Source organism: Fusarium redolens (genome assembly GCF_020744475.1).
Source record: "Fusarium redolens strain MPI-CAGE-AT-0023 chromosome Unknown BKA55scaffold_19, whole genome shotgun sequence".
Lineage (NCBI taxonomy): Eukaryota > Fungi > Ascomycota > Sordariomycetes > Hypocreales > Nectriaceae > Fusarium > Fusarium redolens.
In genome coordinates, this window is record NW_025763682.1 from 157,671 (window position 1) to 180,756 (window position 23,086).

Below are 23,086 nucleotides of genomic sequence, written 5' to 3' on the forward strand. Positions count from 1 at the left end.
GTAGTACAACAGGACCTTTCATACACTGAGCCGTACCGTATCCAGGGAGGAGAGTCAGAAGTGTCGTGACGGTAAAGAGGCAGTGGAAAACCACCTAGCTGTGGGTGGGGAGGTCATTGGGACTAAGGAGCCCGCTGAGAATAACAGACAGAGTCGGTGTATATCGATTGTCGTTATAATTAGGGCCTACGTTCTGTGGGTCCGTGCACAATGGAGCAACACTAGGCAATCCGCCGCATTCTAGATTGGCCATTGTCTGCCAAGACTGTTAGTCATATAACTTCCTTGTGGATAGCTGAGTAGGTTACAAGGTTTCGGAAGTCAGCTTCGACAGCTTTCGCCGACCCAAATACCGATCACCCCGAACCCTGATCCGAGAAGTATTAATCCGAATGACCCATTTCATCTTGGACTCTAACCAAACCGGGATAAGTGCCATGACCATCTGATCCTCTCCAGGTGAATGCAGGCGATACCAAACCAGTCAACCGTCTTGACCCCCTCTCCAAGCCTTCCCGTGTAACCCAGGCAGGTCGAGCTGGGAATCCCATGTTTGTCATTATGTACAAAAGCAACCATATCTCCCATGTACATGATGGATATAGTACTGGCCGTATCGTCAATCTTCTCTCACGCGGTCTCACGAGGACGTAGTTAAACTCTTTTCGGTTAACATTTGAAGCATCGCATGCGCCCCCGACATCATGGAGCATTTTGATCTCATCGTTGTGGGAGCTGGTACGTTCGATAGATCTCTCCTTGGTCTCTCCCTCTCTCTCTCTCTCTCTCTAAAAAAAGAAGTATCAATTATGATCTTTCAAATTTCTCTGACACGCTCTCCCAGGATGGCATGGACTTGCTATGGCCAAGACGTACATCGAGGTACACAACCAAGCGAGCATCCTAGTTCTCGACTATGCGGACTCCGTCGGTGGCACCTGGGCTAGCGAACGACTATATCCCGGCTTGAAGACGAACAACGTCGTCGGCACGTACGAGTTCAGCGATTTCCCCCTGGTAACCGAGAAGTATGGCATCGAGAAGGGGCAGCATATCCCTGGTGAAGTCGTACATGCGTATCTCTCCGATTTCTGCCAAACCTTCGGGTTGATGTCATGCATCCGGTTCAGGACCAAGGCGGAATCCGCCACCTTGCTTCCTAACGAGGAATGGGAGGTTGCCTTCACGACGTCAACAACCGAGACGGAATCGTGCGGCACGCTAATCGCCACGAAGCTGGTTTTGGCCACTGGCCTGACCTCACAACCCTTCATGCCTCCGCTTCCTGGGAAAGACGTTTTCAAGGGCCTGGTGTTCCATGCTAAAGATTTCAAGAAGCGGGCGCGAGAGTTGTCGGATGTGAAGACAGTTGTGGTTATTGGAGGCAACAAATCCGCCTGGGACGTCTGCTACAGTTCCGCGGCTCGTTTCGGTGCCCGAGCGCATATGGTCATGAGAAGGTCAGGTGGTGGCCCCAGTTGGTGCTGGCCGCCACGGGTGAAAGGTGTCATTCCGTCTATCTCGATCGCCTCGGCGACACGACTGTTCACATGGTTTGATCCGAACCCTTACGGGCGCTCTGCTTGGCCGATTCGGGTGTTGATCAACCGCACATGGCTTGGCAGGAAGCTGTCTCAGCTTTTCTGGAGGTATCTGGACAACAAAGTCACGAAGCTGAACGCTTATGACCAGAGCCCGGGGATGGCAGTCCTAAAGCCTTGGACCTCGACGTTCTGGATGGGCAATTCATTGAGTGTCCACAACTATGAGACCAACTGGTTTGACTTGGTCAGGAGTGAACAGATCACTGCCCACGCGGGGGAGGTTTCCTCCTTGTCAGAGTCCGGTGTCCGCCTAACAGACGGCACCACCATCGAGGCAGATGCCGTCATTTGCTGCACGGGGTGGGAGACGAAACCAAGTTTGCAGTTCTTCCCGGAGGATATCGTCTATAAACTTGGATTTCCTAGCTCTGGAAAGGAGGAACCAGTGCTTGAAGCGCAAGTCAGAGCTGACATCCTCCAGGCCGCACCTGTGCTACGAGAGAAGCCAGTCAAGCATCTGCCGCGCAACCTCCGCCAAGAACAGACCAACGTCACTACATCTGAGGAACCCCCATCTTCGATGCCCTACCGGTTGCACCGCTTCATACTCCCCTGCCACCTTAACTTCATCCGGACGAAGAATCTTGCCGTCATCGGTGCACACATCACCTTGCATACGGCTATTCTGTCACAGGTCCAGTCTCTGTGGATCACAGCACTCTTTGATGACAAGATTCCCCATCTGGCCCTTGGGTCTCCCAAGGCTCTTGAGTTGGATGCCATCAAGCGAGAGGCGTACCACCACACCGAATACCAAAAGATCAGGCGACCCAAGGAGGCCGGAGGCACCGGAGAACGGTGCCCTGACCTGGTGTTTGACAGTATTCCTTATGTGGATATGCTTCTGTTTGATCTGGATCTAAGCTACCACAGAAAGCCGACTTGGTATCGGGAAATCACCGAGCCATACACGCTCGCCGACTTCCGAGGTCTTGTGCGAGAATGGACTCGCAAGACAAAGTAAGCAAGGTCGAGGGCATCAGAAGACAAGACTGCTGGACCAATTGCAGTGTCTGGAGTAGGTGGGCAAAAGTGTGTAGGTAGAAGTGACACAGTTCAATCAGCATCAAATGTAACCTCAAAGCTGTTCCCAAACAGTCAGCCATGTGCTACATCGTGCGATGCTCCCCGCTAGCAGAGTTGTTCTAAAAATTGAAGGCCGCCCGTGTTGTCCCGTAGGGTTGAAATTGAACCACGCAGCCAGCTAGCTAGGGCCATGTCGACGTACAGTGGGGGGCAAAAAGTATGAATCGACGCGGGCCGTGAGACTATAGTTTACCCATACTCTTGAGTGTGCTAGGAATGACAAACCGTAAAGATATCGGGTACGTCGACTCCGGTATGTAATAACACCGCGCGTTAATTATCACTTAGCCTGCACATTTGACACGTCGCCGGAAGACGGGCGTGTTTTTGTTTGGTCTTGGACTAGTTCACTGGAAGTGGCTGGGCGTGACAGGCCAATTGGAAGCATGTGGATAAATGAGGTTCCATGAGGAAGAAGCACTGTATGGCCCCGTGGCAAGGCGCCGAGATTCTAGCATGTGACAAACTCATCGTACTTGATGTGGTCATGGTTTGCCAAGTCTCCAAGATGGAAGGTTCGGGCACCTCCCTGAGCGCTGGTCTCCAGCATTTTCCACTAATGAAGGAGCGCACTGCATGGAAACCTTTCGCCCCTTTCCTGTTTGTCCAGCAACCTGGAAATAGCTTGAAGATTGCTGAAACAGGCAGCAGGGACGACAGCGGGCTACCTGGGATCCACATATGGAAGAGCTTCACTTGTGGGAATGAATTGTAGCCCCTGGGGGAAGTGTTGGCGGCAGATCTTGCCGATCTGCGACAGCGCCCGCGACACCGGCTGGCAATCTGATCTTACGTCCAGGCCGTACCTTACAAAACAGCTGCCGATGTTTTAATACATGCTCGGGTTAGATTTCGAGAAGCCGCATGATTATCTAATATCAGAGAGAAAGCACAAGAGTAAGTTTTGCCCTAGGTTATAAGAAGTCTTAAGCTCTTTGAGTGAGTTATGATATAATACGTTCCTGACTCATTGCAAATACAATACAGCAAATTAGAGAAACTGAACACCTTCAGTTTTTCTCCAAGCATAGTCCAAGAGAGCTGCTGTGCGTTTAGCAACGTCTTCATCATAATACAACGAGATCATATGGAGCCCGGCATCAATACCGCAGCTAATGCCTCCGCTGCTGATGACTCTCACCCCAGCTTCATTGTGCCCCGAATCTACATATCTTGTGGCTAGCACTTTGCCAGCTTCCTTTCCATTTGCCGCTGCCGCGGCCGCCGCAGCGTTGACCCCCTTTAGTACATCATACGAAGCCCAATGCGTCGTGCAGTACCCGCCGTTGAGGATACCCAGAGTGCCGAGGTAAATAGCCCCGGTGCAGATAGATCTAGGGGTTTGAGTCACCAGTCAGATTGCATTGGATGATGAATTAATGGCCTCGCGTCAACTCACAGAAGAGTCTTCTCATTACCCCCTGCTTGAGGGGAGAGTTGGGAAAAAGCCTGGATCAGGTCAAGGAAGGGTTGTCCCTTCTTGTTCGCCTGCGCCTCAACGGGTGAACCAGGCCCAAAAGGGCCGCCGGGGACAACGAGAACATCGTATTTGTCGAGGGCGTCGATCAATGCTCGGTCCAAAGGGATATCGCGCTGCGTTTGGGACTGTGATGAACTACGTAGACAATGACAATGGAACATAAGCCATACCTTGATTTGAACCCCCTCAGCTGTCACAGTGATATCAGTCTCTGATGCAACCGTGATATTGAAATAGGAACCTCGCTCCGTGGCAAAAAGGGTTTCAATAGGCCCATGGACGTCCAATGTGTTTGCTCCGGGAAATAAGATCAAAAGGGTTTTAATGGGAGCCATTTTGGATGACGGTGTGGTGAAGTCTGAGTTAGCTGTTGATAGGTGGTTTTGTAAAAAGAAAAAAGAAATAAGATAAAATAAAAAGAAAAGAAATTGCCAAAAGGATGGGCAGAGCGGTTTAATAAATATTATAAGTTCTTACTGACTGGAAAAATTCCAAATCAAGTAAACAAGGGGCGTAGCTAAGTACAGCTTACGTATGTCATCAAATCGCATCGTATTACAACGTAATCACTGCATCATAGCCATATCCCGTTCGCCAAATAGTGTGTACTACCTATGTATACATACTACGTAGTACGCCTTTCTAGTGATTTCAAGCAACATCGTCGGTCCGCGGAGCCCCGTCGCACTTCCGAGTTCGGGCTAGAAATATGGCGGGAGTCCGTAAGGCCGCTTTGTAACACCTTGACACTCAGCTCCCGTCTTGCATTTTCTGTTGCCGAATACCTCCTAAGATTAGCCTGTTATGAATCAATTAGTTAGCGGTTGCCCTTCCCTAGTTAGAGCTTCCTCCAACAGACTACAAGACACGGTATTCCACTGAGAGCAGTATATTTATATCCTCTGACTAATCGGTTACACCAACACCCTGTCTCGTCAGACACCCACGCTACGGGTAACTCTTTTCGATCGTTAAGTCAATTCCAGAATCGTGAAACTTCTCAAAAGCACTAGCTACTCATGGATATTAGTAATGGAGGGCAAAGGGTACCGTAGACTGAAAAGAGAATAGTGCAAGAAAAACCTGCCTTGACTTGAAGCTAATCGGCGTGTCCACGCTTGACTGACTCTTTTCATTATTAAGCAGATCGGAATACGGTAAGCAAATTGCGCCGAATGCAAGGCTTCTCGGGTCGATGAATAACAATAAAATTCACGCCCGTATCTTAAGATGCTAGCGTGATGACCCCACAATGCCCTCATATCATGGCGAGCAAGATTCCCTTTTTGGGACAATGGTACCCTGGAAGCTGTGAAGGCGTTATATCCGGTTGCCTGATTACCACTACGTCTTATGTAAGAGTCCGGCAAAGTTGCAGCATCTTTGGTCTAAGAGGGTATGAAAGGTACCGTATTAGAACGCTCCAAGCAGCTCTTGAGATATTTATAAAAGGGGTCAGGACTCTCCTCAAATCACACTTTCCACCGCATCAACCTACGAAGTTTGCAATTGTACCCAAGTATATCGACGTTTCCGTTGGCAACTGTACCAAGTCCAAAACCATGGCAAGCATCGAGACTCTTTTGGAGAGAAAAAAGTCCGTACTATGGCAAAAGCTTAACTACCCGACTCAGACCGTTATTAACTGAGAAGTGTAGGGGCGTGATCCATACTCCATTTCCATACCTCTCAGAGCGTCCATCTGGGGAACCTGCTACCCGCACTTTCATCGGTATGTTGACCTAAATGTGCTCTACGTCACGCCTCTGTCCTGTCAGTTTAATCAAGATTCCCATTTTAGTGTCCTGCATGGATCCGCGCTGTATCCCTGAGAGAATTTTCAATCTTGACGCTGGAGGTGAGTTGAACAGAGTTACAAATCATCCTATTAAACTAACTTCACTATACAGAAGTAGCCGTCCATCGGAATGCTGGTGGAAACATTCGTGACACTCTACGGGATATTAACATTCTAGACACCCTTGTCAAGCTCAAAGAAATTCTCATCATTCACCACACTGACTGTGGCACGCTCCATGTTACCGACGAGCAGATCCGTGCTCGCCTGAAGACTTACGTGGATAAGGACAACTGGGCCGATATAACAAAGATGAACTTTGGTGCAAACACTAAGTAAGTGATCTATGATGCGTTTATCTGGAGGGATCTTATTACTAACTGAGACTTTAGTATTGAAGAAAGTGTCAGGGGTGATCTTGAATGGTTCCGGGCAAACCCGCTTGTGAGAGAGGAGCTGAAGCAAGGCTGCCAGGGGTTTGTTTATGACATCAAAACTGGAGAGTTGAAGAAGGTTGAGACTGTTTAAATTAAATAGTCTTAGCTAATTGGCTAAGTATAGATAAGAGTTTACACTTACTTACAAAGATTAACCCCTGAATTTCACTTTGTATAGACTTACAGACTACAGCTAGTTACAAGTATTCTTATAAGGTTCCTGTGGTTTGTGAAAGACTTCTACACCAAAGCCCGTTCTAAGCAAACCAATGGTCTCCGAAGTGCCCATGGTAATTATCTCAGCCAGTCCCCTGAGTTCCAGCACTAGCCCTCTCGTTACGTTGTCTCATAGGGAGCGGGGTGATTTCGCAAAGGGTCGCGCGGAATTGCTCTCAATATGAACCGGCGTGGTAGAGAGATTATAGGTAGTATATTGGTAACCCATTTCTCGCGTCAGAATGGCCCCCGTTAGAGAGTTGATGATTAATCGTGCCTTGAAACATGCAAGCTGCTGTAAAGTGTCACAAACTATATCCTGTCCCTTTCCTGCCATGCTCACATCATACAGCACTGTAATACTCTTTTCTACTTGTCAAAATTCTTCTGATCCATATGCAACATCATCCAGCACGAGTCTTGAACAGTCAAATCCTCGGCGATAATATGCTGGACATATTCTAATCTCTCTCACTGAAGTTTGCAAGAGAATCCGAAATCACGAAAGGTAGGCGCTACATGGCTTGCATTCTTCACCTAGAGCACTAACGATCGCTAGTTCTTCGTTGCTTACAGCATCACCTCATACTTCTACACGGATTTTCATTCTCCTTCACCTAATATTGTTTCCTTATAGATAGTTCTTAGGCAGTTGCCTTTCTCTATTAACCACTCATCCTCATTCACTGGCTCTTCCTTGGCCGCTCATTCTGCTTCTTCCTTAAGTAGTTGCTCTTCTTTCCTTTCTTTCCTCATCACATCCTCTTCCGTTTCCACTACCTGCAATTCCTCTCACACCACTCACACTTATATTCCCTCACTCGCATTTTCCCCTTCCCAAAACATCGTCCCATACTACCAAAGATGTCCAACGCCAACGATAACCCCATCCCCAGCGGCTCGCCCAACGTCGCCGTGACTTCTGCAGAGTAAGCACTTTCTGCCCCTAACCCAGCCTACGAAGCATATCTAACTAGCGGCAGGCAAGGACAACTCGAGCCCGGGAACGAGATCTTTGCTGTCCGGAGCCAGCCCCGGAGAGGAGCGATCTGTAGTATCCAGAACAGACCCTCCTTGCCTATGCCGGGCCCATGACTTGAAACTCCAACACGGCGCATTTTCAACGCGACTTAAGGGCGCCAAGCAACAGCTAGACACAACAGTTTTCTGATTCAGAACGCACGCCAAACCCCATAGTAGGACTCTTAGATCTCATACGGCGACCTTACCGGTCGCCAATCGCCCGGATCCTCCTCCCCGCCCTTTCCGGGCTGAAACTCCTTTTGTTCCTCGCAATAACCTACCCACCACTCTTCAAAAGCCTGGCGATTATACAGCCATCTCGGCGCACCTTCCCCCCCACCGAAGACGTCCAGAATGTGGTCGCAGTACATCCACACGCCCTCAAGATGGTGCACGACCACGATGGTGCCGACATGTAACTGCCACGCTGGGGGCGCGATGCCCGAGTCGGGGTTGCTTTAGGCGCAGGCGCCTGCGGAGACAACATCTCTGGCACGGAATCCGTGTCTATGTTGTCCCATTTCGAGTAATCTAGAGGTGCCATGGAATCATGATAAGTCTTCGCAATGGTGGAATACTGGATTCAATCTACGTAAAAGGCTTGTGACGGGCAGGTGAGGCTGACCGGCAAGAATGAACTAATGGTGTGAAATTCAATTTTTGTAGGACGGCCTGCGGGACTTGGCCTTCTCCTCGTCTAATGACTCTCCTTTAGGCAGTCAGGCTGCTGTAATACTACCTACCACTCTGACTGACTGTCGGTTTTCGAGAAATTGGTGGTGGCAGTGGCACCATTCATCACTATCGTCTTGCTCAATCTGCCTCGTCCCTCCTCCATCTGTACCCAACGAATTGGCTGCAAAACTGTTCACGATAACCACCCTCCACAAAACGCCTTTCCTTTCGTACATCTGTGGTATACGCCTCTACCAACATTTATTATATGCATTTGTGAGCCATAACCTGCCGGATGGCTTCTAGCAGAGGTGGATAGGACAACACAGCACGATGACCATACCGAAACAAGCTCCTGCATGCAGTCTGAACCCCTCGAATCGGATGCCAATGTCCCGTTCAAGCGCAGGATTTACTCAGAGGCAAATTATACCCCCTTACTAATACCCCATAAGGGGAAATCTCGCGCTCAGCAACCAGAAGTTGTGGTTATTGAGGATACCCAGTCCTCGGACGACGCGCTCTATTCAAAGCTCACAAGCTAGCCCCGACGGAATCACGAAGTTCTTAGCGGAGATCACACAAAACCACCGGTCCGATTAGTCGTTCTGATTTGGTTATGTCTCTTAGCCGTTTAAACAGAGACGACAGAAATGCGGTGTCCAAGAACACGTCACCGCAAAGTCGAAAGCGGGCAAGGGAAGCTGACGGAGGTTGAAGGTTGTGACGAGCAAATTGAATCATCATCGCAAGCATGAAGACGGTCACGTCATCGATAAGAGGGCCAAACATAGCAGCGGGCTTGATCAGAGAGGAAGAAGTCCTCAAGATATTGCAAAACGTCACTCTTGGATGAGCACTACTCTGGATTTAACATGCGTTAAGAGTGGCTCGTGACCCGTCTATCACGAGACAATCAATGAACCCAATTTTTGTGTCTGTTTTCAGCAGTCAATATATATCATAAGGTAAGTGTGGATGGATATACAGACTGCACTCTTCATTTATCTTATAACTTGAAGGTGTGGTCTCAACGTATCGTGATACTAGGACATGTCACGAGTGACTGTATACCTTAAATCAATCGACTTAAAGTGCAAAAATCCCAAGCTATCCTTCTATCACTTACACCTGTAGGATAGACTAGTGGCTACACCATAAACTTCAAAATAAGCCATGGGCAGCTATTTACATTTAATCCCAATCTCCATCAATGGTAAAATGGCCCTTTTCCTTTTGACGGCGCAACAACTCGGCGCAAGTCCATGGCCGGTATTTAAAGCCAGGAGGCGTATTGGTGTTTGAGAATTGACCCCCACGGAAACTCGCAAGGCATTCCTCAAAGTTATCAATGGCGTAGCGTTCTGGATTATGGTTGGCGATCCACTTCCCAGGACCGGCTCCAGTCAAAATCTCTGGTGTCTTCTGGACTTCGTCCCAGTTTGTATTATGATGAATCTGGCGATGATAAGCACCCATCAGTTGTGCGCAAGACGTTCTCTCAAAGCTAATTCATAGTGTCAGTGATCCTGCACGCGTCCATACGAAACGGGCAAAGACTGACCGAAAAGAATTGTACACTTGCAACGATTCCTTGATGGTGCACTTGGCATCGAACCCTAGCCGAAGAACAGTCCCAAGCGTAGCAGCGTCTTCCATCGCCTGTGTGGCTCCGTTGGCTGAGGTTGGCAAGAAAGGATGTGCGCTATCCCCGCATTGCGTAACGCGACCCAAGGTTGAGACCCAGGTCGGCTCGGGGTCACGAAACAGCAGCAGCCAGTCGTTGACTGTTCCATTGGGGGTATGCTTAACAAGGGACATTAGTGCAGGGGACCAGTCTGGATGGTCTTGACATAGCTGCTTAGCGACGAGCTCGCCGTCAATGGTGGCAGACCAAGACTCGGTAGAGGTGTTTTCGTTGGCCTTGAGGAACCCTAGGTCAATACGTTCCCAATTCCTAGCGTAGGGTGTAAGCACTCACTGGATGATGGATGGACCAACAAATAGTCTCCCCGTCCGAAAATACGAGGCCATGTACCCCTGGTCCGTTGAACCATTTCAAGTATTGTCGCCCTTCGTGCAAGCCAAAATGCTCCCTCAGACTCGGGTCTTTTTGAAAGATATAATCTGCGGAAACAGAAGTGCGATAAACAGCAGAACCACTACTGATCGTGTCGTCCTTTTTTTGGGTGATGACTTGCCAAGAAGCTGAGTGAAGCCCGTCACACGCAACGACTACGTCGGCCGTCATGCGTTGACCATTCGATAACTCGATTCCTCCAACGTCCTCAGTCTCGAAATAAGCAGAAACCTTTTTGTTGAAGAGGATGGGGATTTTTTGTCGTACCACTGCCGCTTCGAGCATACTGACCAAGTTGCGACGCAACAAGGGCCTCCCAATCGTTGCCTTGAGAGGCACGGGGCCAACAACGGGCTCTCCATTGTGGCGGCTGTAATACGCGTCAACCTTGTAGGACATTTCATCGTAATCGGCTTTGAGCTGCGGCCAGTGATCAAAAACTTTGACAGCGCTGTCACCAATCACAATGAAGTCTCCTATTCTGGCCGTTAGTTTGAAGGACGCAAGGCTGGGTTTGTTCAAAATACGGGCATGCACCTCCAGTCTCGACCGATGATCTTCTCTCCAGAATGGTGGGATCGAGACCCAACCTCTTGCACTCAAGGGCCAAGAGCATGCCAGACACTCCAGCGCCGATGATCAAGACGTTGAAGTCGGTGTGAGAGTGTTTGTTGATGGGCTCCGGCGCAGACATTCTGTAGAATGAGTAACGAAGGCAGAAGATGGATATTGTGGAATATCTTGCTGATTTTGGTTAGAGTGAAGCAGAAAGTACAGAGGATGCTTTGTTCCTGTAAGTCAATAGACGTCTAGCTTGCAAATTCCGCTGTAGTACCAACCGGCTACTTTGTGGTCATTATGATCCCGCGCTTCTTGCCACCGAATGACCTTCTTCGGCCAAACCTGTCACACCATCGGTCTATTTTGTTACTCCGAGAGTGCTGTACTACCCGTTGAACTAAGAACAGGCTACTATGGTCTACTATTCCTCCGAGTTATGAAACATTGTCAATATATTTGCTACTCTATTCCCCAGTCCAGTCATGTACCGAAATCTTCTTCCCTATCATAACCTTAGCTTGTACGATCCAGTTATTTCAGACTCACGAATCACCATGCCTAGTGGGTCCTCTGCACCGACCTTGCTTAGAGCTGGTAATAAAGGGGATCCTGCCTGGAGCATTGTTCAGAATCTTTTAGCAGTTAACCACCAAGAGTACCACGTTTTCTTCTCCGAGGTCCACGATGTTTTGTTGCATGTACGCGCATCTCCGAACAAGCTCATCATCAGGCCATGTTGACACTCTGTAGTGACACCTGAGCTAACGCACGTGGCAGAACCATCTCCCACATCATGCCTTGACCTTGTACTCGCTCGGTGCCACCAAAGAAAAGATTGAGTGGCACTTCAACAACAATACGGGATATCAACGAGACCAACCTGAAATCGCCGCGGAATTATCTGACTCGCTGTCTGATATCTCTAACTTCAAGCGGCATCTGGGAGATCCCAAGGAGTATAGAAATTTTCTCCTATTCTTCCGCCGAGAGATGGAGAGGGACGGGTACGAAAAGGCCGTGAATCGCTTCCTATTTGGCGGAGACGCACTCTCTAATGAGATATTTGCTCGATTATTCACTGGTTCGTACACTCCACGGCCAAGTGTGTTGAACAAGCTAATAATGGGCCAGGTTTCCTTCACCCCCTCATCAACGCGGGCTTTGGCATTGAGTTTGACCTTCCTTTTCTTGTTTGTGAGGGTCTCGCCATGGCATGCACGCAGAATGATGTCGATGTGGTCCGGTTCATGAATGATATCGAAGAATCAGTCTCGGCCAATCAAGAGAGAGTCAGTCTTGTTGAGATTCTTGACCTCTGCTCGTCTGACCAGAAACTGATTGATGCAATTCCCCTGGAACCTTTCCATATTTTGGACACAGAGGGACTGTTGGGCACCCAGACAGCGAAAGTCGTCGACTACGCCCGTCGATTTGTTGTCAGTGAGGATGAGATCGCACTCCGATCAGCGGAATTGTGCAATGCTACTTGTCTGTCAACCTCCTCTCACCCACCCTCTTCGGCTGTAAGGTATGTGCTAATCTCTGTGCTCGTAGCGGTCATGTTGGCTGGCGCGCAACGGTACAACAAGGAGCCCAGAATGGACTTCTTCATTATGCATGCAACCAACAGCTCCATCTTGGTAGACTCCATTGTGCGCAAGAGCTGGATTAGTCCGGTGAGCAAAGCCCGCTTGCTTTCTTGGTTTGGCAGATTCTGCATCATATTGCACATGATCTCAGGTTGTCCAAAACTCGACCTGGGTCCCATGCGTGCGTACGGCCCTCCGAACGGGCTGAAAACGTGGATTGATGCCGTTGAGAGCGGCAAAGAATACAGAGATGATGGCCATGGGTGCAAAATGATACGAGCTCTTATCCATGCTGAGCAGGTTAGCAGGCCATTCGAGAATAGGCCCGAGTTTCGTATGAAGAAGTCCGATTTCGAAAAAGCTGCACTGGTTGTTGCGAGCAGCTTTCTTCCCAACGACGTGGTCAGCCGGGCCGGATACGATCAAGCTGAAGCATGGGTCAGATTCGCCGGGTTTGATAGTGCCTGGGAGGGCGTCCCTACTTTGACGATTGCCGAAGCGTAGATGGGGACTGCTCCATTCAAGTACTGACAACGAATTTGAGAACTTGCGGATCCTCAGGGCTTTTCAGTGACGCGTCAAGAATGTAGCTAGCTTCAAGTAGAGCACCAGTGTAAATCGAGCGAAGGTTCTACCAACATGTTGTCGAATTTAGCCATCAAGTGGTCACTCAGATTTATTTTTGCTTATCAATCTCCTCCTTGACTTACATTGTGTTTGCATAAGTTGAACCATTCCTTGGATGCCGAAGAATCCCGTCAAGATGAGACCGGCTGGCCCGAGGTCCGAACTTTCGGTGAGAGAGCCGCCTCAGCACTGTAACAGCCCCTCAGCTGGGGTCTCACTGAGGGGTAGAAATAGGGCTCCAAGTCACTCGTTAGATTGAAGAAATTCAAGAGCTTCTATGAAATCGATTCCCATGTGCGTCGCCGCACCCCACAAGAAGAAAAGCCTCGGAATGCTCGCGCAGGGGTTGTTGCATCCATCGCTCGGAATATGTATATTGGCCAATTTTGGTCAATTCGGGAAGACCAACGTGTTTGCTCACGGGACATTTTTGGGACGGCATGGTGTAAAGCTAACGTCTTGGGGCCATTCTATTTTGCGAGCGTCCAACAGATCTACCGCCTGGCACGTGCATGCAATCTCCGGCGCTGCCGTTCTTATTCGTGGAAGGGATGAAGATCCTCCGACAATCTCAAGTCAAGGAGCGTAGTATCTGGCCGGACATGACATAATTAAACCTTACAGCTGCAGGACTTAATACCGCCTTCCTAGCCATGTGGCCTGCTAGTGCTGCCCCCTTCTGTTTGATATATATTCATATGCGCTCTCACCTCTGTTGTTCCTAAGGCGAATGAGATCTTTGACCCAGTCGTTATGTCACAATCACCAGCAGCGAATGCACCGGCTTGGGACGTTTTCGACGTCAGCCGCCTGGTTGCCGTCATCACTGGAGGTGGATCAGGTAAGTCACGCATGAAAAAGAAGAACACCATAGATCATGTGGAAGTGGAAATTCTGATGAGGTCGCTAGGTCTTGGCCTCATGTTTGCAAAAGCTCTCGAGGCCAATGGAGCTGCTAAGGTTTACATCATTAGCCGAAATTGGGAGAAGCTGGAGGCGGCAGCTAAGCAAGCGGTAGGTTGAGGTGCAGCCTCTTTATATTCAGTCGGTGTTGATCGTGTCATAGAAATATGGGCGCATTGTGCCTTTGCCCGGTGATGTGACTTCCAAGGAGTCCCTCCAGGAATGCGCCGAGTATGTTCGGGCGAGAGAGGGTTATATCAACCTCCTTGTTCTCTGTGCCGGTCGTCCTGGACCAGGGATGGGCGATGACAAGTCTGGCTTGAAGACGCTCGAAGATTACCAGAAGTACTTTCTTGCCCAAGACATGACAGATTGGGCCGACACTTACAACCTCAATGTCACTGCGTCCTTCTACACTGCTATGTCGTTCCTCCAACTTCTTGACGATGGAAACAAGGAAGGAAACTATCATGCTCAAAGTCAGGTTATTACCATGTCAAGCATTGGAGCATACACCAGAGGATTGCACGGCTCTCTGGCATATGCGTTGACTAAGACAAGTGTGCGACAACTCACGCAGAGCTTGGCGACCCTTTTCAGCCAATGGCGGATTCGATTTAATGCTCTGGCCCTGGGCGGTAAGAATCCTCCGTCTGCGCGAGACACGCACAAGCTAATGTCGTCCAGGTTTTCGCTCGGAACTCACCGAACAAATGGCACTATTCAAGATCACTGAGCCAAAAGCGGAAGATGATGGCTCTGTCCCGGCATCTCGTTCCACGGTGTTGCGCGCCGGTCGGGAAGTTGAAGCTGCTGGAGCCATCCTCTACTTGGCTTCCTTGGCCGGAGCCTATACTAATGGGGCAGTTTTGATGGCGGACGGGGGTTGTGCCTCTGTAATCCCGAGCACGTACAGCTGATTGAGGATTTGTATTCTTATGGGTAGTCACGTAGGGTAGCGAAGGTGATTGAAATAGTTGTGCTTATTGCATTCCAAGGGTTGCCTCGTAATATTTGATAATTGATGTACATGTTGGTAAACGCGCGTTGCTACAAGCTACCTAACTCTAGATGCATTGTCCTCGTGTTATACAGTACAACCCCTGAATATTTATAACTAATTTATCAAGCCGCCCGCAGGGCTTTTTAATGATTCCAGCCAGTCATATATTCGCATTAGAAAAAAGAATTCTACAAACCCTGGTCAGGTCACGCAGTGATAAAAATACAGGGGGTGTAGTGTACGTTCGTATGGCAGTTCCGTCTTGATAGAGGCCACGAACGTGGACCATGATGCTCTTCCATGGCTATCTACCCGGAATCGGCGGCTCCACCACCTGGTGTGTTTTACTAGTGTCGGAGCATCTTTTTCGCCCGACAGGGCGCGGGGAGATTGGCTCGTGCATCTGCTCGTTTCCTGGTGGGGACGCCTCTTTGGAATGCAGTTTTACGACGGCTTGCAAACGTCTGCCGATCCATCTATAAAAATATCCCTCGAATTCACTTCAATTACGGTTGTCACGCCAATTTTTCCCTCGCCTTAGAGCGTTTCGTGAAACTCCTACAACGCCTCCACAATGTCCTATTCAACCGCCTGTTGCTCTATCCCCCCAATCATTTCTAAAGGTTACGGGGAGAAAGGCGCCTATAAGAATGTGGCTGGCCTCAAAACTTGTGCGCTTCAAAAGATGCCATTTTAACGACGAGATTCTGAAATTGACGTGGCGTAGATGTGACTGGGCCGCCTTCCGCCAACAAAGCCATTCTCCTCGTCTACGATATTTTCGGGTTCTCTCCTCAAACGTTGCAAGGCGCCGATATCCTCGCGATGAGTGATAGAAGCAATCCATATCGCGTCTTTGTTCCCGATTTCTTCCAGGGCAAGGCCGCTGACATCTCCTGGTACCCGCCAACGACGGATAAACACCAGGAGGCGCTACAAAACTTCTTCAGCAGCGTCGCTAATCCGGAAAAATCGGTAGCTCGCATCCCACAGACCGCTGAGGCCATCAAAAATTACGGTGCTAACATTGAGCACGTTTTTGCACTTGGCATGTGCTGGGGCGGTAAAGTAGGGAAACCCAAGATTAGAAGCTGCGTCATATTGGGGCTATTACTGCCCCGGGGCCTTGAAGATTAAAATGAACCATCTGCTGACTTGCCAAATCTGTTCAGGTTGTGGCCCTTTCGAGTGGCGATGCGACCCCTTTCAAAGCCGTTGCTCAGGTCCACCCGGCCATGCTCGATCCAGAGGATGCAAAAAAGGTCACAGTCCCAATATGCACACTAGCTTCAAAGGACGAGGATCCCAACGATGTATCCGGCTTCAATGCAAACCTCAATGTTCAAAGTTACGTGGAAACTTTCGAGGACCAGATTCATGGATGGATGGGGACACGCGCAGACCTCGACGACCCGAACGTACGTGAAAAGTACAAAAGCGGATACCAGACCGTTCTCGACTTCTTCGGCCGCCAGATGTAGGTTATCTAAATCCTGTTGGCGAGATGGAGAATATGGCGGCTCAAGCTCATAGTCAAGGTCAATTGATACACCTGGCCAATTTTACCTGGTCGCTCTTTGGTCTTTCACTTCTTCGACTGTTGGGTCGAATGTCATAGAGTTCATGAAGTCCATCCCAGCCACTGCCACCAAAGACGGACATGCGTACATCATCGATGCAAAGGCTGGCGCCAGTCAAGTACCCCTGCAACGCCGACCCTCCCGTGCCAAAGGTAAGCCGTCCCTTGCAGATAAGAGGAGCTATGAGCCTCCTGTAACAAGTTGACGATTGAAGAAGCATCTCTAACGCAGACAGGTTACAATGTCACCATGTTTCTTGTTTTCCGATCTGCCGCGGATCTGGAATATTGGAGCCGAGACGATCCAATCCACCGTGAACTAGTAGCCCTAGCCCAGGAAGGCCAGCACAAGAGTCCAGTGGTCACAGTTTTTAGGGAGAATGACATGAATGTAAAGCAGCCAAGTGAGGTGGGAGACGATGGCAAGTAGTATGCAAGTACGTAGAGGTTAGGTTGAAAATCACAACGTGGGCATTGTTGTTGGCACAACCAAAGGGTTGATTTAACAGAGGGCGAGATTAGGGAAAACGTACGGCTACGCGCGTCGGAATGTGCTACCGTTGCTAAGAATTGCCCAAAGTTGAAGGTGGAATAATTATCAAAGAAAAAACCCGTCCTTCCGGATGTGTCGACATATTATAATTATGACTTGGCCCAGTAACATCAGCCCACTCCACGAGAGAAGAGGATTGCAATTTGAGTCAATACATCGTCTTCTAATGTTGCTGCTATCAGATCGCACCGAAGTTTCCAACCAAGTTTTGCTTAGCTGAACGCTGCTGTACCTTGGAGAGGTTTGTTCTGAGGTGACCGAGGAGATGAATAAATGGGCCTTGAGACTCGCATCTCTCACAGAGAATCTGATCGCTAGTCATTCCTCGAGCATTGGGCACTTTGTTTATTTGTTCTTGATTTTCTCCGTCCACGCTTCATCCATTACATCCCCAAAGCTATCTGCAGTGCATATCAGCCTCCTATCCGTTGCGGCTTTCCTTGCCCCCACTCGTTTTAGCCAGGCCCGTTGCCACTGAATATTGATGTCAAAGCTTACGGAACGGTAGTGGGTTGGGATGCTGGGTGGTCGGATTCTCGTTGGCTTTCAAAGGGCCAAATCCGTCCCAAGTTTGGTTGATTGAATCGATTTCATTGTTCTTAAGAGACGTAACAGTTTGTAATTTCATTTCTATTTACCACTGGAGAGACTCCATTCTTAACTTCTCACTTCCAAATCCGGCATTTGAGATGGGCTGCAATTTTATTTTTCCCTGTTGCTGAATGCCTTTAACACCATCTAACCACGGGGTCTGTTTGCGCCTTCTCCCTTCAAAATCGCAAATTTTAGCCTCCAACTCCATAGTGAGGCTGATATCATCTAGACAGTTGATTAGGCGATCTTTTTTAAACTCGGGTATGTCAAACTGACATAGCTCCTTGCCATCAGCAGACAAGATAACCTGCCTAGGAAGATCGACTTCGATCTCGCGACCGTTTAGTCCTTCCATTGCTACTCTTTGAAGCGCGTCCCCTTGAAGCTTCACTGGAAGCATTCCGTTCTTATACAGATTTGTCTCGAAAATTTCCGCCTTTTATATTCAGCATTAAACAAATTATTAGAAGAAAACGGTGTCATAACTTACAAAAGAAGGAGCAATGATACACCTAATTCCAAAGTCCAGCAGAGCCCATGGTGCATGCTCGCGGCTGGAGCCACAACCAAAATTATCTCCAGTTACGACCAGGATCTTGGCACCACGGTATGGCTCCTTGTTCAGGATAAAATCGGGCTTTTCTTTGCTGGTTTCTGCATCGTACCTCCATTGATAAAATAGTGCGGGCCCGAGACCTGAGCGTTGGACAGTCTTCAAGAACTGCTTCGGGATTATTGCGTCCGTGTCGATATTAGGTCTGTCCATGGGCGCAGCGACGCCTCTAAGCTGCGTGAAATGTTGTTCGAGCTGAGCAGGGGCCGGTGCAGATCTTGTCGCAGCGTCGTCCATAGGCACATCCATGAAGTCCTTTGTGTCAATGGACGGTTCGTATGAGCTGCTGTTATTCTCCATGGCCACCTTGGGAATTGCGACTGGGGATTGAAAAGTCGGCGTGACAGTCCGGACGTCAGCAGGTTTACCGAAAATTGCGCATGTTGCTGCCATGACTGGTGACATCAAGTGCGTCCGGCCACCTGCTCCTTGCCGACCCTCAAAATTGCGATTGGAGGTGGAGGCACATCGCTCCTTGGCAGAAAGGATGTCTGGGTTCCTAAATACAGCATCTCAGTTAGTCCTTAGTTTCTAGTTCCTTGTTAAGGGTTAAAGGAGAAGCCATATCAAGCTTACATGCCGAGACACATGGAGCAGCCGGCCTCGCGCCATTCGAACCCAGCATCTTTGAAAATCTTGTCGAGGCCTTCCTTTTCGGCTTGATTCTTTACCAAGCTAGAGCCAGGAACGACGATAGCACTCTTTATGTTGGACGAAATTCGTTGGTCTTTGACTACGTCTGCCGCAGCCCTGAGGTCCTCGATGCGCGCATTGGTGCAGCTGCCGATGAATACCTTATCGAAAACAAGGTCCTGTACACGTGTCCCAGGTCTCAACCCCATGTACTTTAGAGTGCGTTTGCATGATTCGCTCTTGTGAGGGTCATCGAAGTCATCTGGTGCTGGGATAACGCCGGTTATGGAGACAATTTCACCCGGAGATGTACCCCATGTGACCGTTGGGGCGACGTCTTCTGCGAGTATGTACACCTCCCTGTCGAATATTGCCCCTGTATCAGACTTGAGTGACTTCCAATGACGACACGCATGGCTCCATTCAGGGCCATCGGGTTTTGGTGCCAACGGGCGGCCCTTGAGATACTCATGGGTCTTTTCATCAGGCGCAATGATTCCTGCTTTCGCTCCAGCTTCGATTGACATGTTGCAGATGGACATTCTGGCATCCATACTTAACCCTCTGATTGTTGATCCGCAAAACTCAATAACATGTCCTGACCCTCCAGCGGTGCCGATGTGACCAATAATGTGGAGCATTAGATCTTTGCTGCTAACACCAGGGACAAGATTGCCGTCCACTTGGACCTTCATATTCTTGCTCCTGGTTGTGACCAGGGTCTGCGTAGCAAGAACATGTTCCACTTCGCTGGTCCCAATACCGAAGGCAAGTGCACCGAATTCTCCATGGGTTGACGTGTGGCTGTCCCCACATACAATGGTAGCTCCAGGAAGGGTGAATCCTTGCTCAGGACCTACGACGTGCACAATGCCTTGCCTGGTATCTCCCAGACCGAAAAAGGGGATATTGAATTCCCGCACATTATTCTCTAGAGTCAGACATTGGGTTCGAGAGCCACCATTTTTGATGAATCGAGCCGAGTTTTGGAATTTGGCTCGAGTCCTGGTCGGGATATTCTATCAGGCATTATGAAAGGTGGTCAGGCTCAAAACCAGGCAAAACGTACATGGTCAACGGTTGCAAGGGTACAATCAGGTCTTCTGACAGCCCTGTTGGCGGTTCTCAAGCCTTCGAATGCTTGCTGTAGTAAAGGTCAATGAATAATATGTGGGAAAGGTATAGTTCCACACACAGGAGAAGTGACTTCGTATACAAGATGGCGGTCTGACAAATGTTAGCGTCCAAGAAAGAGAGGGCGCTATTGGATCATGTATGGTCGCAGCTAAAAACTAACTAACTCATTATATCAGAGTAATATAATGTCTGACCCCAAGGGCTTTAGTCTTACCAATATATAACAGAATAGTGCCGTTTTCTTCATTGACGACATGCTCGTAGAGGATCTTGTCGTAGAGTGTTTGTGGTTTTTCCAAATAACGAAACATCATGAAGATGAAATTGAGGCCGAGCTTCTTGTCCCAAGCTTAGTCAACTGCATGAGCAAAATAGGGATTGGTGAACGAAACTGTAAGAGGAACGTAATAGTTATAACAGAAATGCCGGGTCAGATTCCAAGGATGTGGCATGCACGTTGTGTTTTTAGGGAGACTAATGTTTGATATAGCGTCTACTTATAGTAACGAATACGAAGACTATCTGCTACTAAAATAATGAATATAATTCCTTATACAGATTATACTTTAAATAATAAATAGTTCTACTTTAGAATATATACTATTTATAAGTATAAATTCAGGTAAATTATATAGAAAATTAAATTAGATATTTAACTAATATATAGTTTTTATAGTTATTAATATATTTAATAAGTAAGTGCCGCAGATAAGTAAGTATTATGCTTTCCTTCTTAACTTATAGGTTAACCCTCCTTGCCTAACCTATAGGTTAAAAAGGTCCCCTTTTAATTATTAAATTTGTCCTTAAATAACTTAAAACCTATCTAATAAGTTCTTATATTATACTTATCCTTATTATATATATTATAATACTAATTACCTAATTACTTTAACTGTCTTTAATTACTACTTCTTACTAATTTAATTACTATTTATATATTAGTATTTATTTAATTAGTTACCTATAATACTTCTTCTAAAAATATTACCCCCTTTTTTATAATTTAATCCTTTTTCCCTTTAGTATTAGCTTAATATCTTATTTATATTTTAAATATTTTAAAGCTTATTTTTTTAATAAAATAACCTTTTATATAATTACCTTTATTACTTTAATAGTTAACTTTAAAGCTTTAATAATAAACTCTAAAAAGCTATTGTAATACCTTTTATTTTATTTTTTAAGGTATTTAAATTAAGATTAAGCCTTAAGAATTATCTTTAAGGTTTTTAAAGCTTATAATATTAATAGTTTAATAGCTTCCTTAAGAGGTATTAGGGATTATAGTTATATATTTTAAAGGTATAAAGCAATAATAAAGAAAAGACTATATAAAAAAATGTCTTTTAATACTCTTAATTATAAGCTAAGTATAAACTGCTAATTAAGTTTAATTAAGATAGAGTCTTTATTATAAGATAAAGATTTAAATAATTAGTTTAATAATATTAAATATAAAAGAAAAGATTATAAAATTATATATATAAAAGAAAAAGTATAAAGAGCTAAAGTCCTTAGGGGAATCTGTCCCTTTATATCTATTACTATTAATATCTATCTAATCCTATTAATAAAGCTTAGACCTCTTACCCTAGAATGCTTGCTATAACTATTATAATATTAAGCTTTAAGAGAATATTTTCTAAGTTAAAAGGAATAAGCCTAGCTCTTTTAAAACCCCTTTAAATATTACTTTTTATAACTTAAAAGTAATTTTAAATATAATATAAAAGGTAAAAAAGAACTTAGTTTTTAAAATATAAGTTATAAAGTATTTAATTAAATAATTTATTTCTTAATTATAAGCCTTTTTTAATAGCCTAAAGCACTTAATATTAAAAGGTTAAAGTAGGTAAGATATATAAGTAGGTATATAAAATATATATTATAACCCCTGTGTTTACGTCACGTGGCCCCTACAATTTCCACCAATCACACTAGGATTACTTCTCCTTATAATAATCCTCTTCTATTAGATTACTTAAATTATCTTTATTCTTTACTAAGCTATATGGCTACCTGTAGTATATAGAATATATTTATTAGCACTTTTATAAATTCTAGCTTACTAGCTATTAATAAGACTTCTTTACCTAAATATGCCTAACCCGCCCTATTTACTATTAAGAGACGTAACACTTTGTAACTGCTTAGTATAACGCTCTATAACTCTGCAAACATTAAATGTAGTATAGGCTAGTTTATCTATTTAAAACCTATTTAGTTATAATATAAAAATGTTATTCTTCTTATAATATCTTTTAAAATTTATTAAGTAATAGCTTTTATAATTATTAAGAATTAGAAGATAATAAAACCTAGTTAATTAATTCTTTATAATTAATTAAAGTACTTTAACTATTTAAGGCCTAAGTTATTATTTATTTATTTATTTTAGCTTATTATAATAACTTAATTATATAAGAAGTTATATTCTTAATATTAACTTATAAGATAATATTAGCCTATAATAATAATAAATACTATAATTAATTAACTTTTTATATTAATTACTTAAATTATAATTATTTCTTTTTACTTTCTAGGCTATATTAATTTTAATTATTTTTACCTTTTTAAAGTAATACTAATTATTTTAGTTATAATAATACCTATTATAAAATTAATTTTATTAAAGTTTTAGATATTATTTAATTAAATATTATATTTTATAATTATATTTTATATAAGTTAAAATTAGCTATAAATAATAATTAAATCTCTATATTTAGCTCTTTAATAAATATATTTATAAAATAAATATATCTTTAGCTTTAAGTATTACTTTATAAAGTTATATACCTAATACTTATTAATAAATAATATATTATAATATACTATTAGAGAATTAGTTATTTCTTTTATAAAATATAATTAAAAGGGAAATCCTTA

General features: G+C 45.9%; 8 protein-coding genes across 8 annotated transcripts; 5 read left to right on the forward strand and 3 right to left on the reverse strand.

The window, feature by feature from the left end:
* Positions 1-704: 704 nt before the first annotated feature.
* On the forward strand, positions 705-2,568 carry BKA55DRAFT_523477 (flavin-binding monooxygenase-like protein; the record flags this gene model as incomplete). Its single annotated transcript, XM_046188641.1, has 2 exons — positions 705-738; positions 845-2,568. The coding sequence occupies 2 exons, from the start codon at positions 705-707 to the stop codon at positions 2,566-2,568; spliced, it is 1,758 nt and encodes a 585-aa protein (XP_046043826.1).
* A 1,113-nt stretch (positions 2,569-3,681) lies between these two features.
* Positions 3,682-4,550, reverse strand: BKA55DRAFT_667267 (ThiJ/PfpI family protein; the record flags this gene model as incomplete). Its single annotated transcript, XM_046197824.1, has 3 exons — positions 4,341-4,550; positions 4,090-4,283; positions 3,682-4,024 (listed from the first exon to the last, which is right to left on the reverse strand). The coding sequence occupies exons 1-3, from the start codon at positions 4,503-4,505 to the stop codon at positions 3,682-3,684; spliced, it is 702 nt and encodes a 233-aa protein (XP_046043827.1). The 5' UTR covers positions 4,506-4,550.
* A 1,429-nt stretch (positions 4,551-5,979) lies between these two features.
* Positions 5,980-6,496, forward strand: BKA55DRAFT_695594 (carbonic anhydrase; the record flags this gene model as incomplete). Its single annotated transcript, XM_046200172.1, has 3 exons — positions 5,980-6,028; positions 6,081-6,303; positions 6,361-6,496. 3 exons carry the CDS (start codon positions 5,980-5,982, stop codon positions 6,494-6,496), a joined length of 408 nt encoding a protein of 135 aa, XP_046043828.1.
* Positions 6,497-9,513: 3,017 nt separating this feature from the next.
* BKA55DRAFT_544517 (uncharacterized protein) lies at positions 9,514-11,093 on the reverse strand (the record flags this gene model as incomplete). Its single annotated transcript, XM_046190720.1, has 4 exons — positions 9,514-9,826; positions 9,884-10,242; positions 10,301-10,875; positions 10,937-11,093. 4 exons carry the CDS (start codon positions 11,091-11,093, stop codon positions 9,514-9,516), a joined length of 1,404 nt encoding a protein of 467 aa, XP_046043829.1.
* Positions 11,094-11,514: 421 nt separating this feature from the next.
* BKA55DRAFT_695596 (uncharacterized protein) lies at positions 11,515-13,053 on the forward strand (the record flags this gene model as incomplete). Its single annotated transcript, XM_046200173.1, has 4 exons — positions 11,515-11,658; positions 11,738-12,041; positions 12,092-12,448; positions 12,515-13,053. The coding sequence occupies 4 exons, from the start codon at positions 11,515-11,517 to the stop codon at positions 13,051-13,053; spliced, it is 1,344 nt and encodes a 447-aa protein (XP_046043830.1).
* An 876-nt stretch (positions 13,054-13,929) lies between these two features.
* On the forward strand, positions 13,930-14,999 carry BKA55DRAFT_598199 (uncharacterized protein; the record flags this gene model as incomplete). The annotated part of the gene is made up of 4 exons (XM_046196201.1): positions 13,930-14,017; positions 14,087-14,190; positions 14,243-14,717; positions 14,767-14,999. 4 exons carry the CDS (start codon positions 13,930-13,932, stop codon positions 14,997-14,999), a joined length of 900 nt encoding a protein of 299 aa, XP_046043831.1.
* Positions 15,000-15,656: 657 nt separating this feature from the next.
* Positions 15,657-16,563, forward strand: BKA55DRAFT_523633 (dienelactone hydrolase family protein; the record flags this gene model as incomplete). Its single annotated transcript, XM_046188655.1, has 3 exons — positions 15,657-15,753; positions 15,810-16,150; positions 16,255-16,563. The coding sequence occupies 3 exons, from the start codon at positions 15,657-15,659 to the stop codon at positions 16,561-16,563; spliced, it is 747 nt and encodes a 248-aa protein (XP_046043832.1).
* Positions 16,564-17,848: 1,285 nt separating this feature from the next.
* On the reverse strand, positions 17,849-20,502 carry BKA55DRAFT_523921 (putative 3-isopropylmalate dehydratase; the record flags this gene model as incomplete). Its single annotated transcript, XM_046188677.1, has 6 exons — positions 17,849-18,244; positions 18,299-18,920; positions 18,998-20,073; positions 20,124-20,198; positions 20,250-20,281; positions 20,406-20,502. The coding sequence occupies 6 exons, from the start codon at positions 20,500-20,502 to the stop codon at positions 17,849-17,851; spliced, it is 2,298 nt and encodes a 765-aa protein (XP_046043833.1).
* Positions 20,503-23,086: the final 2,584 nt, after the last annotated feature.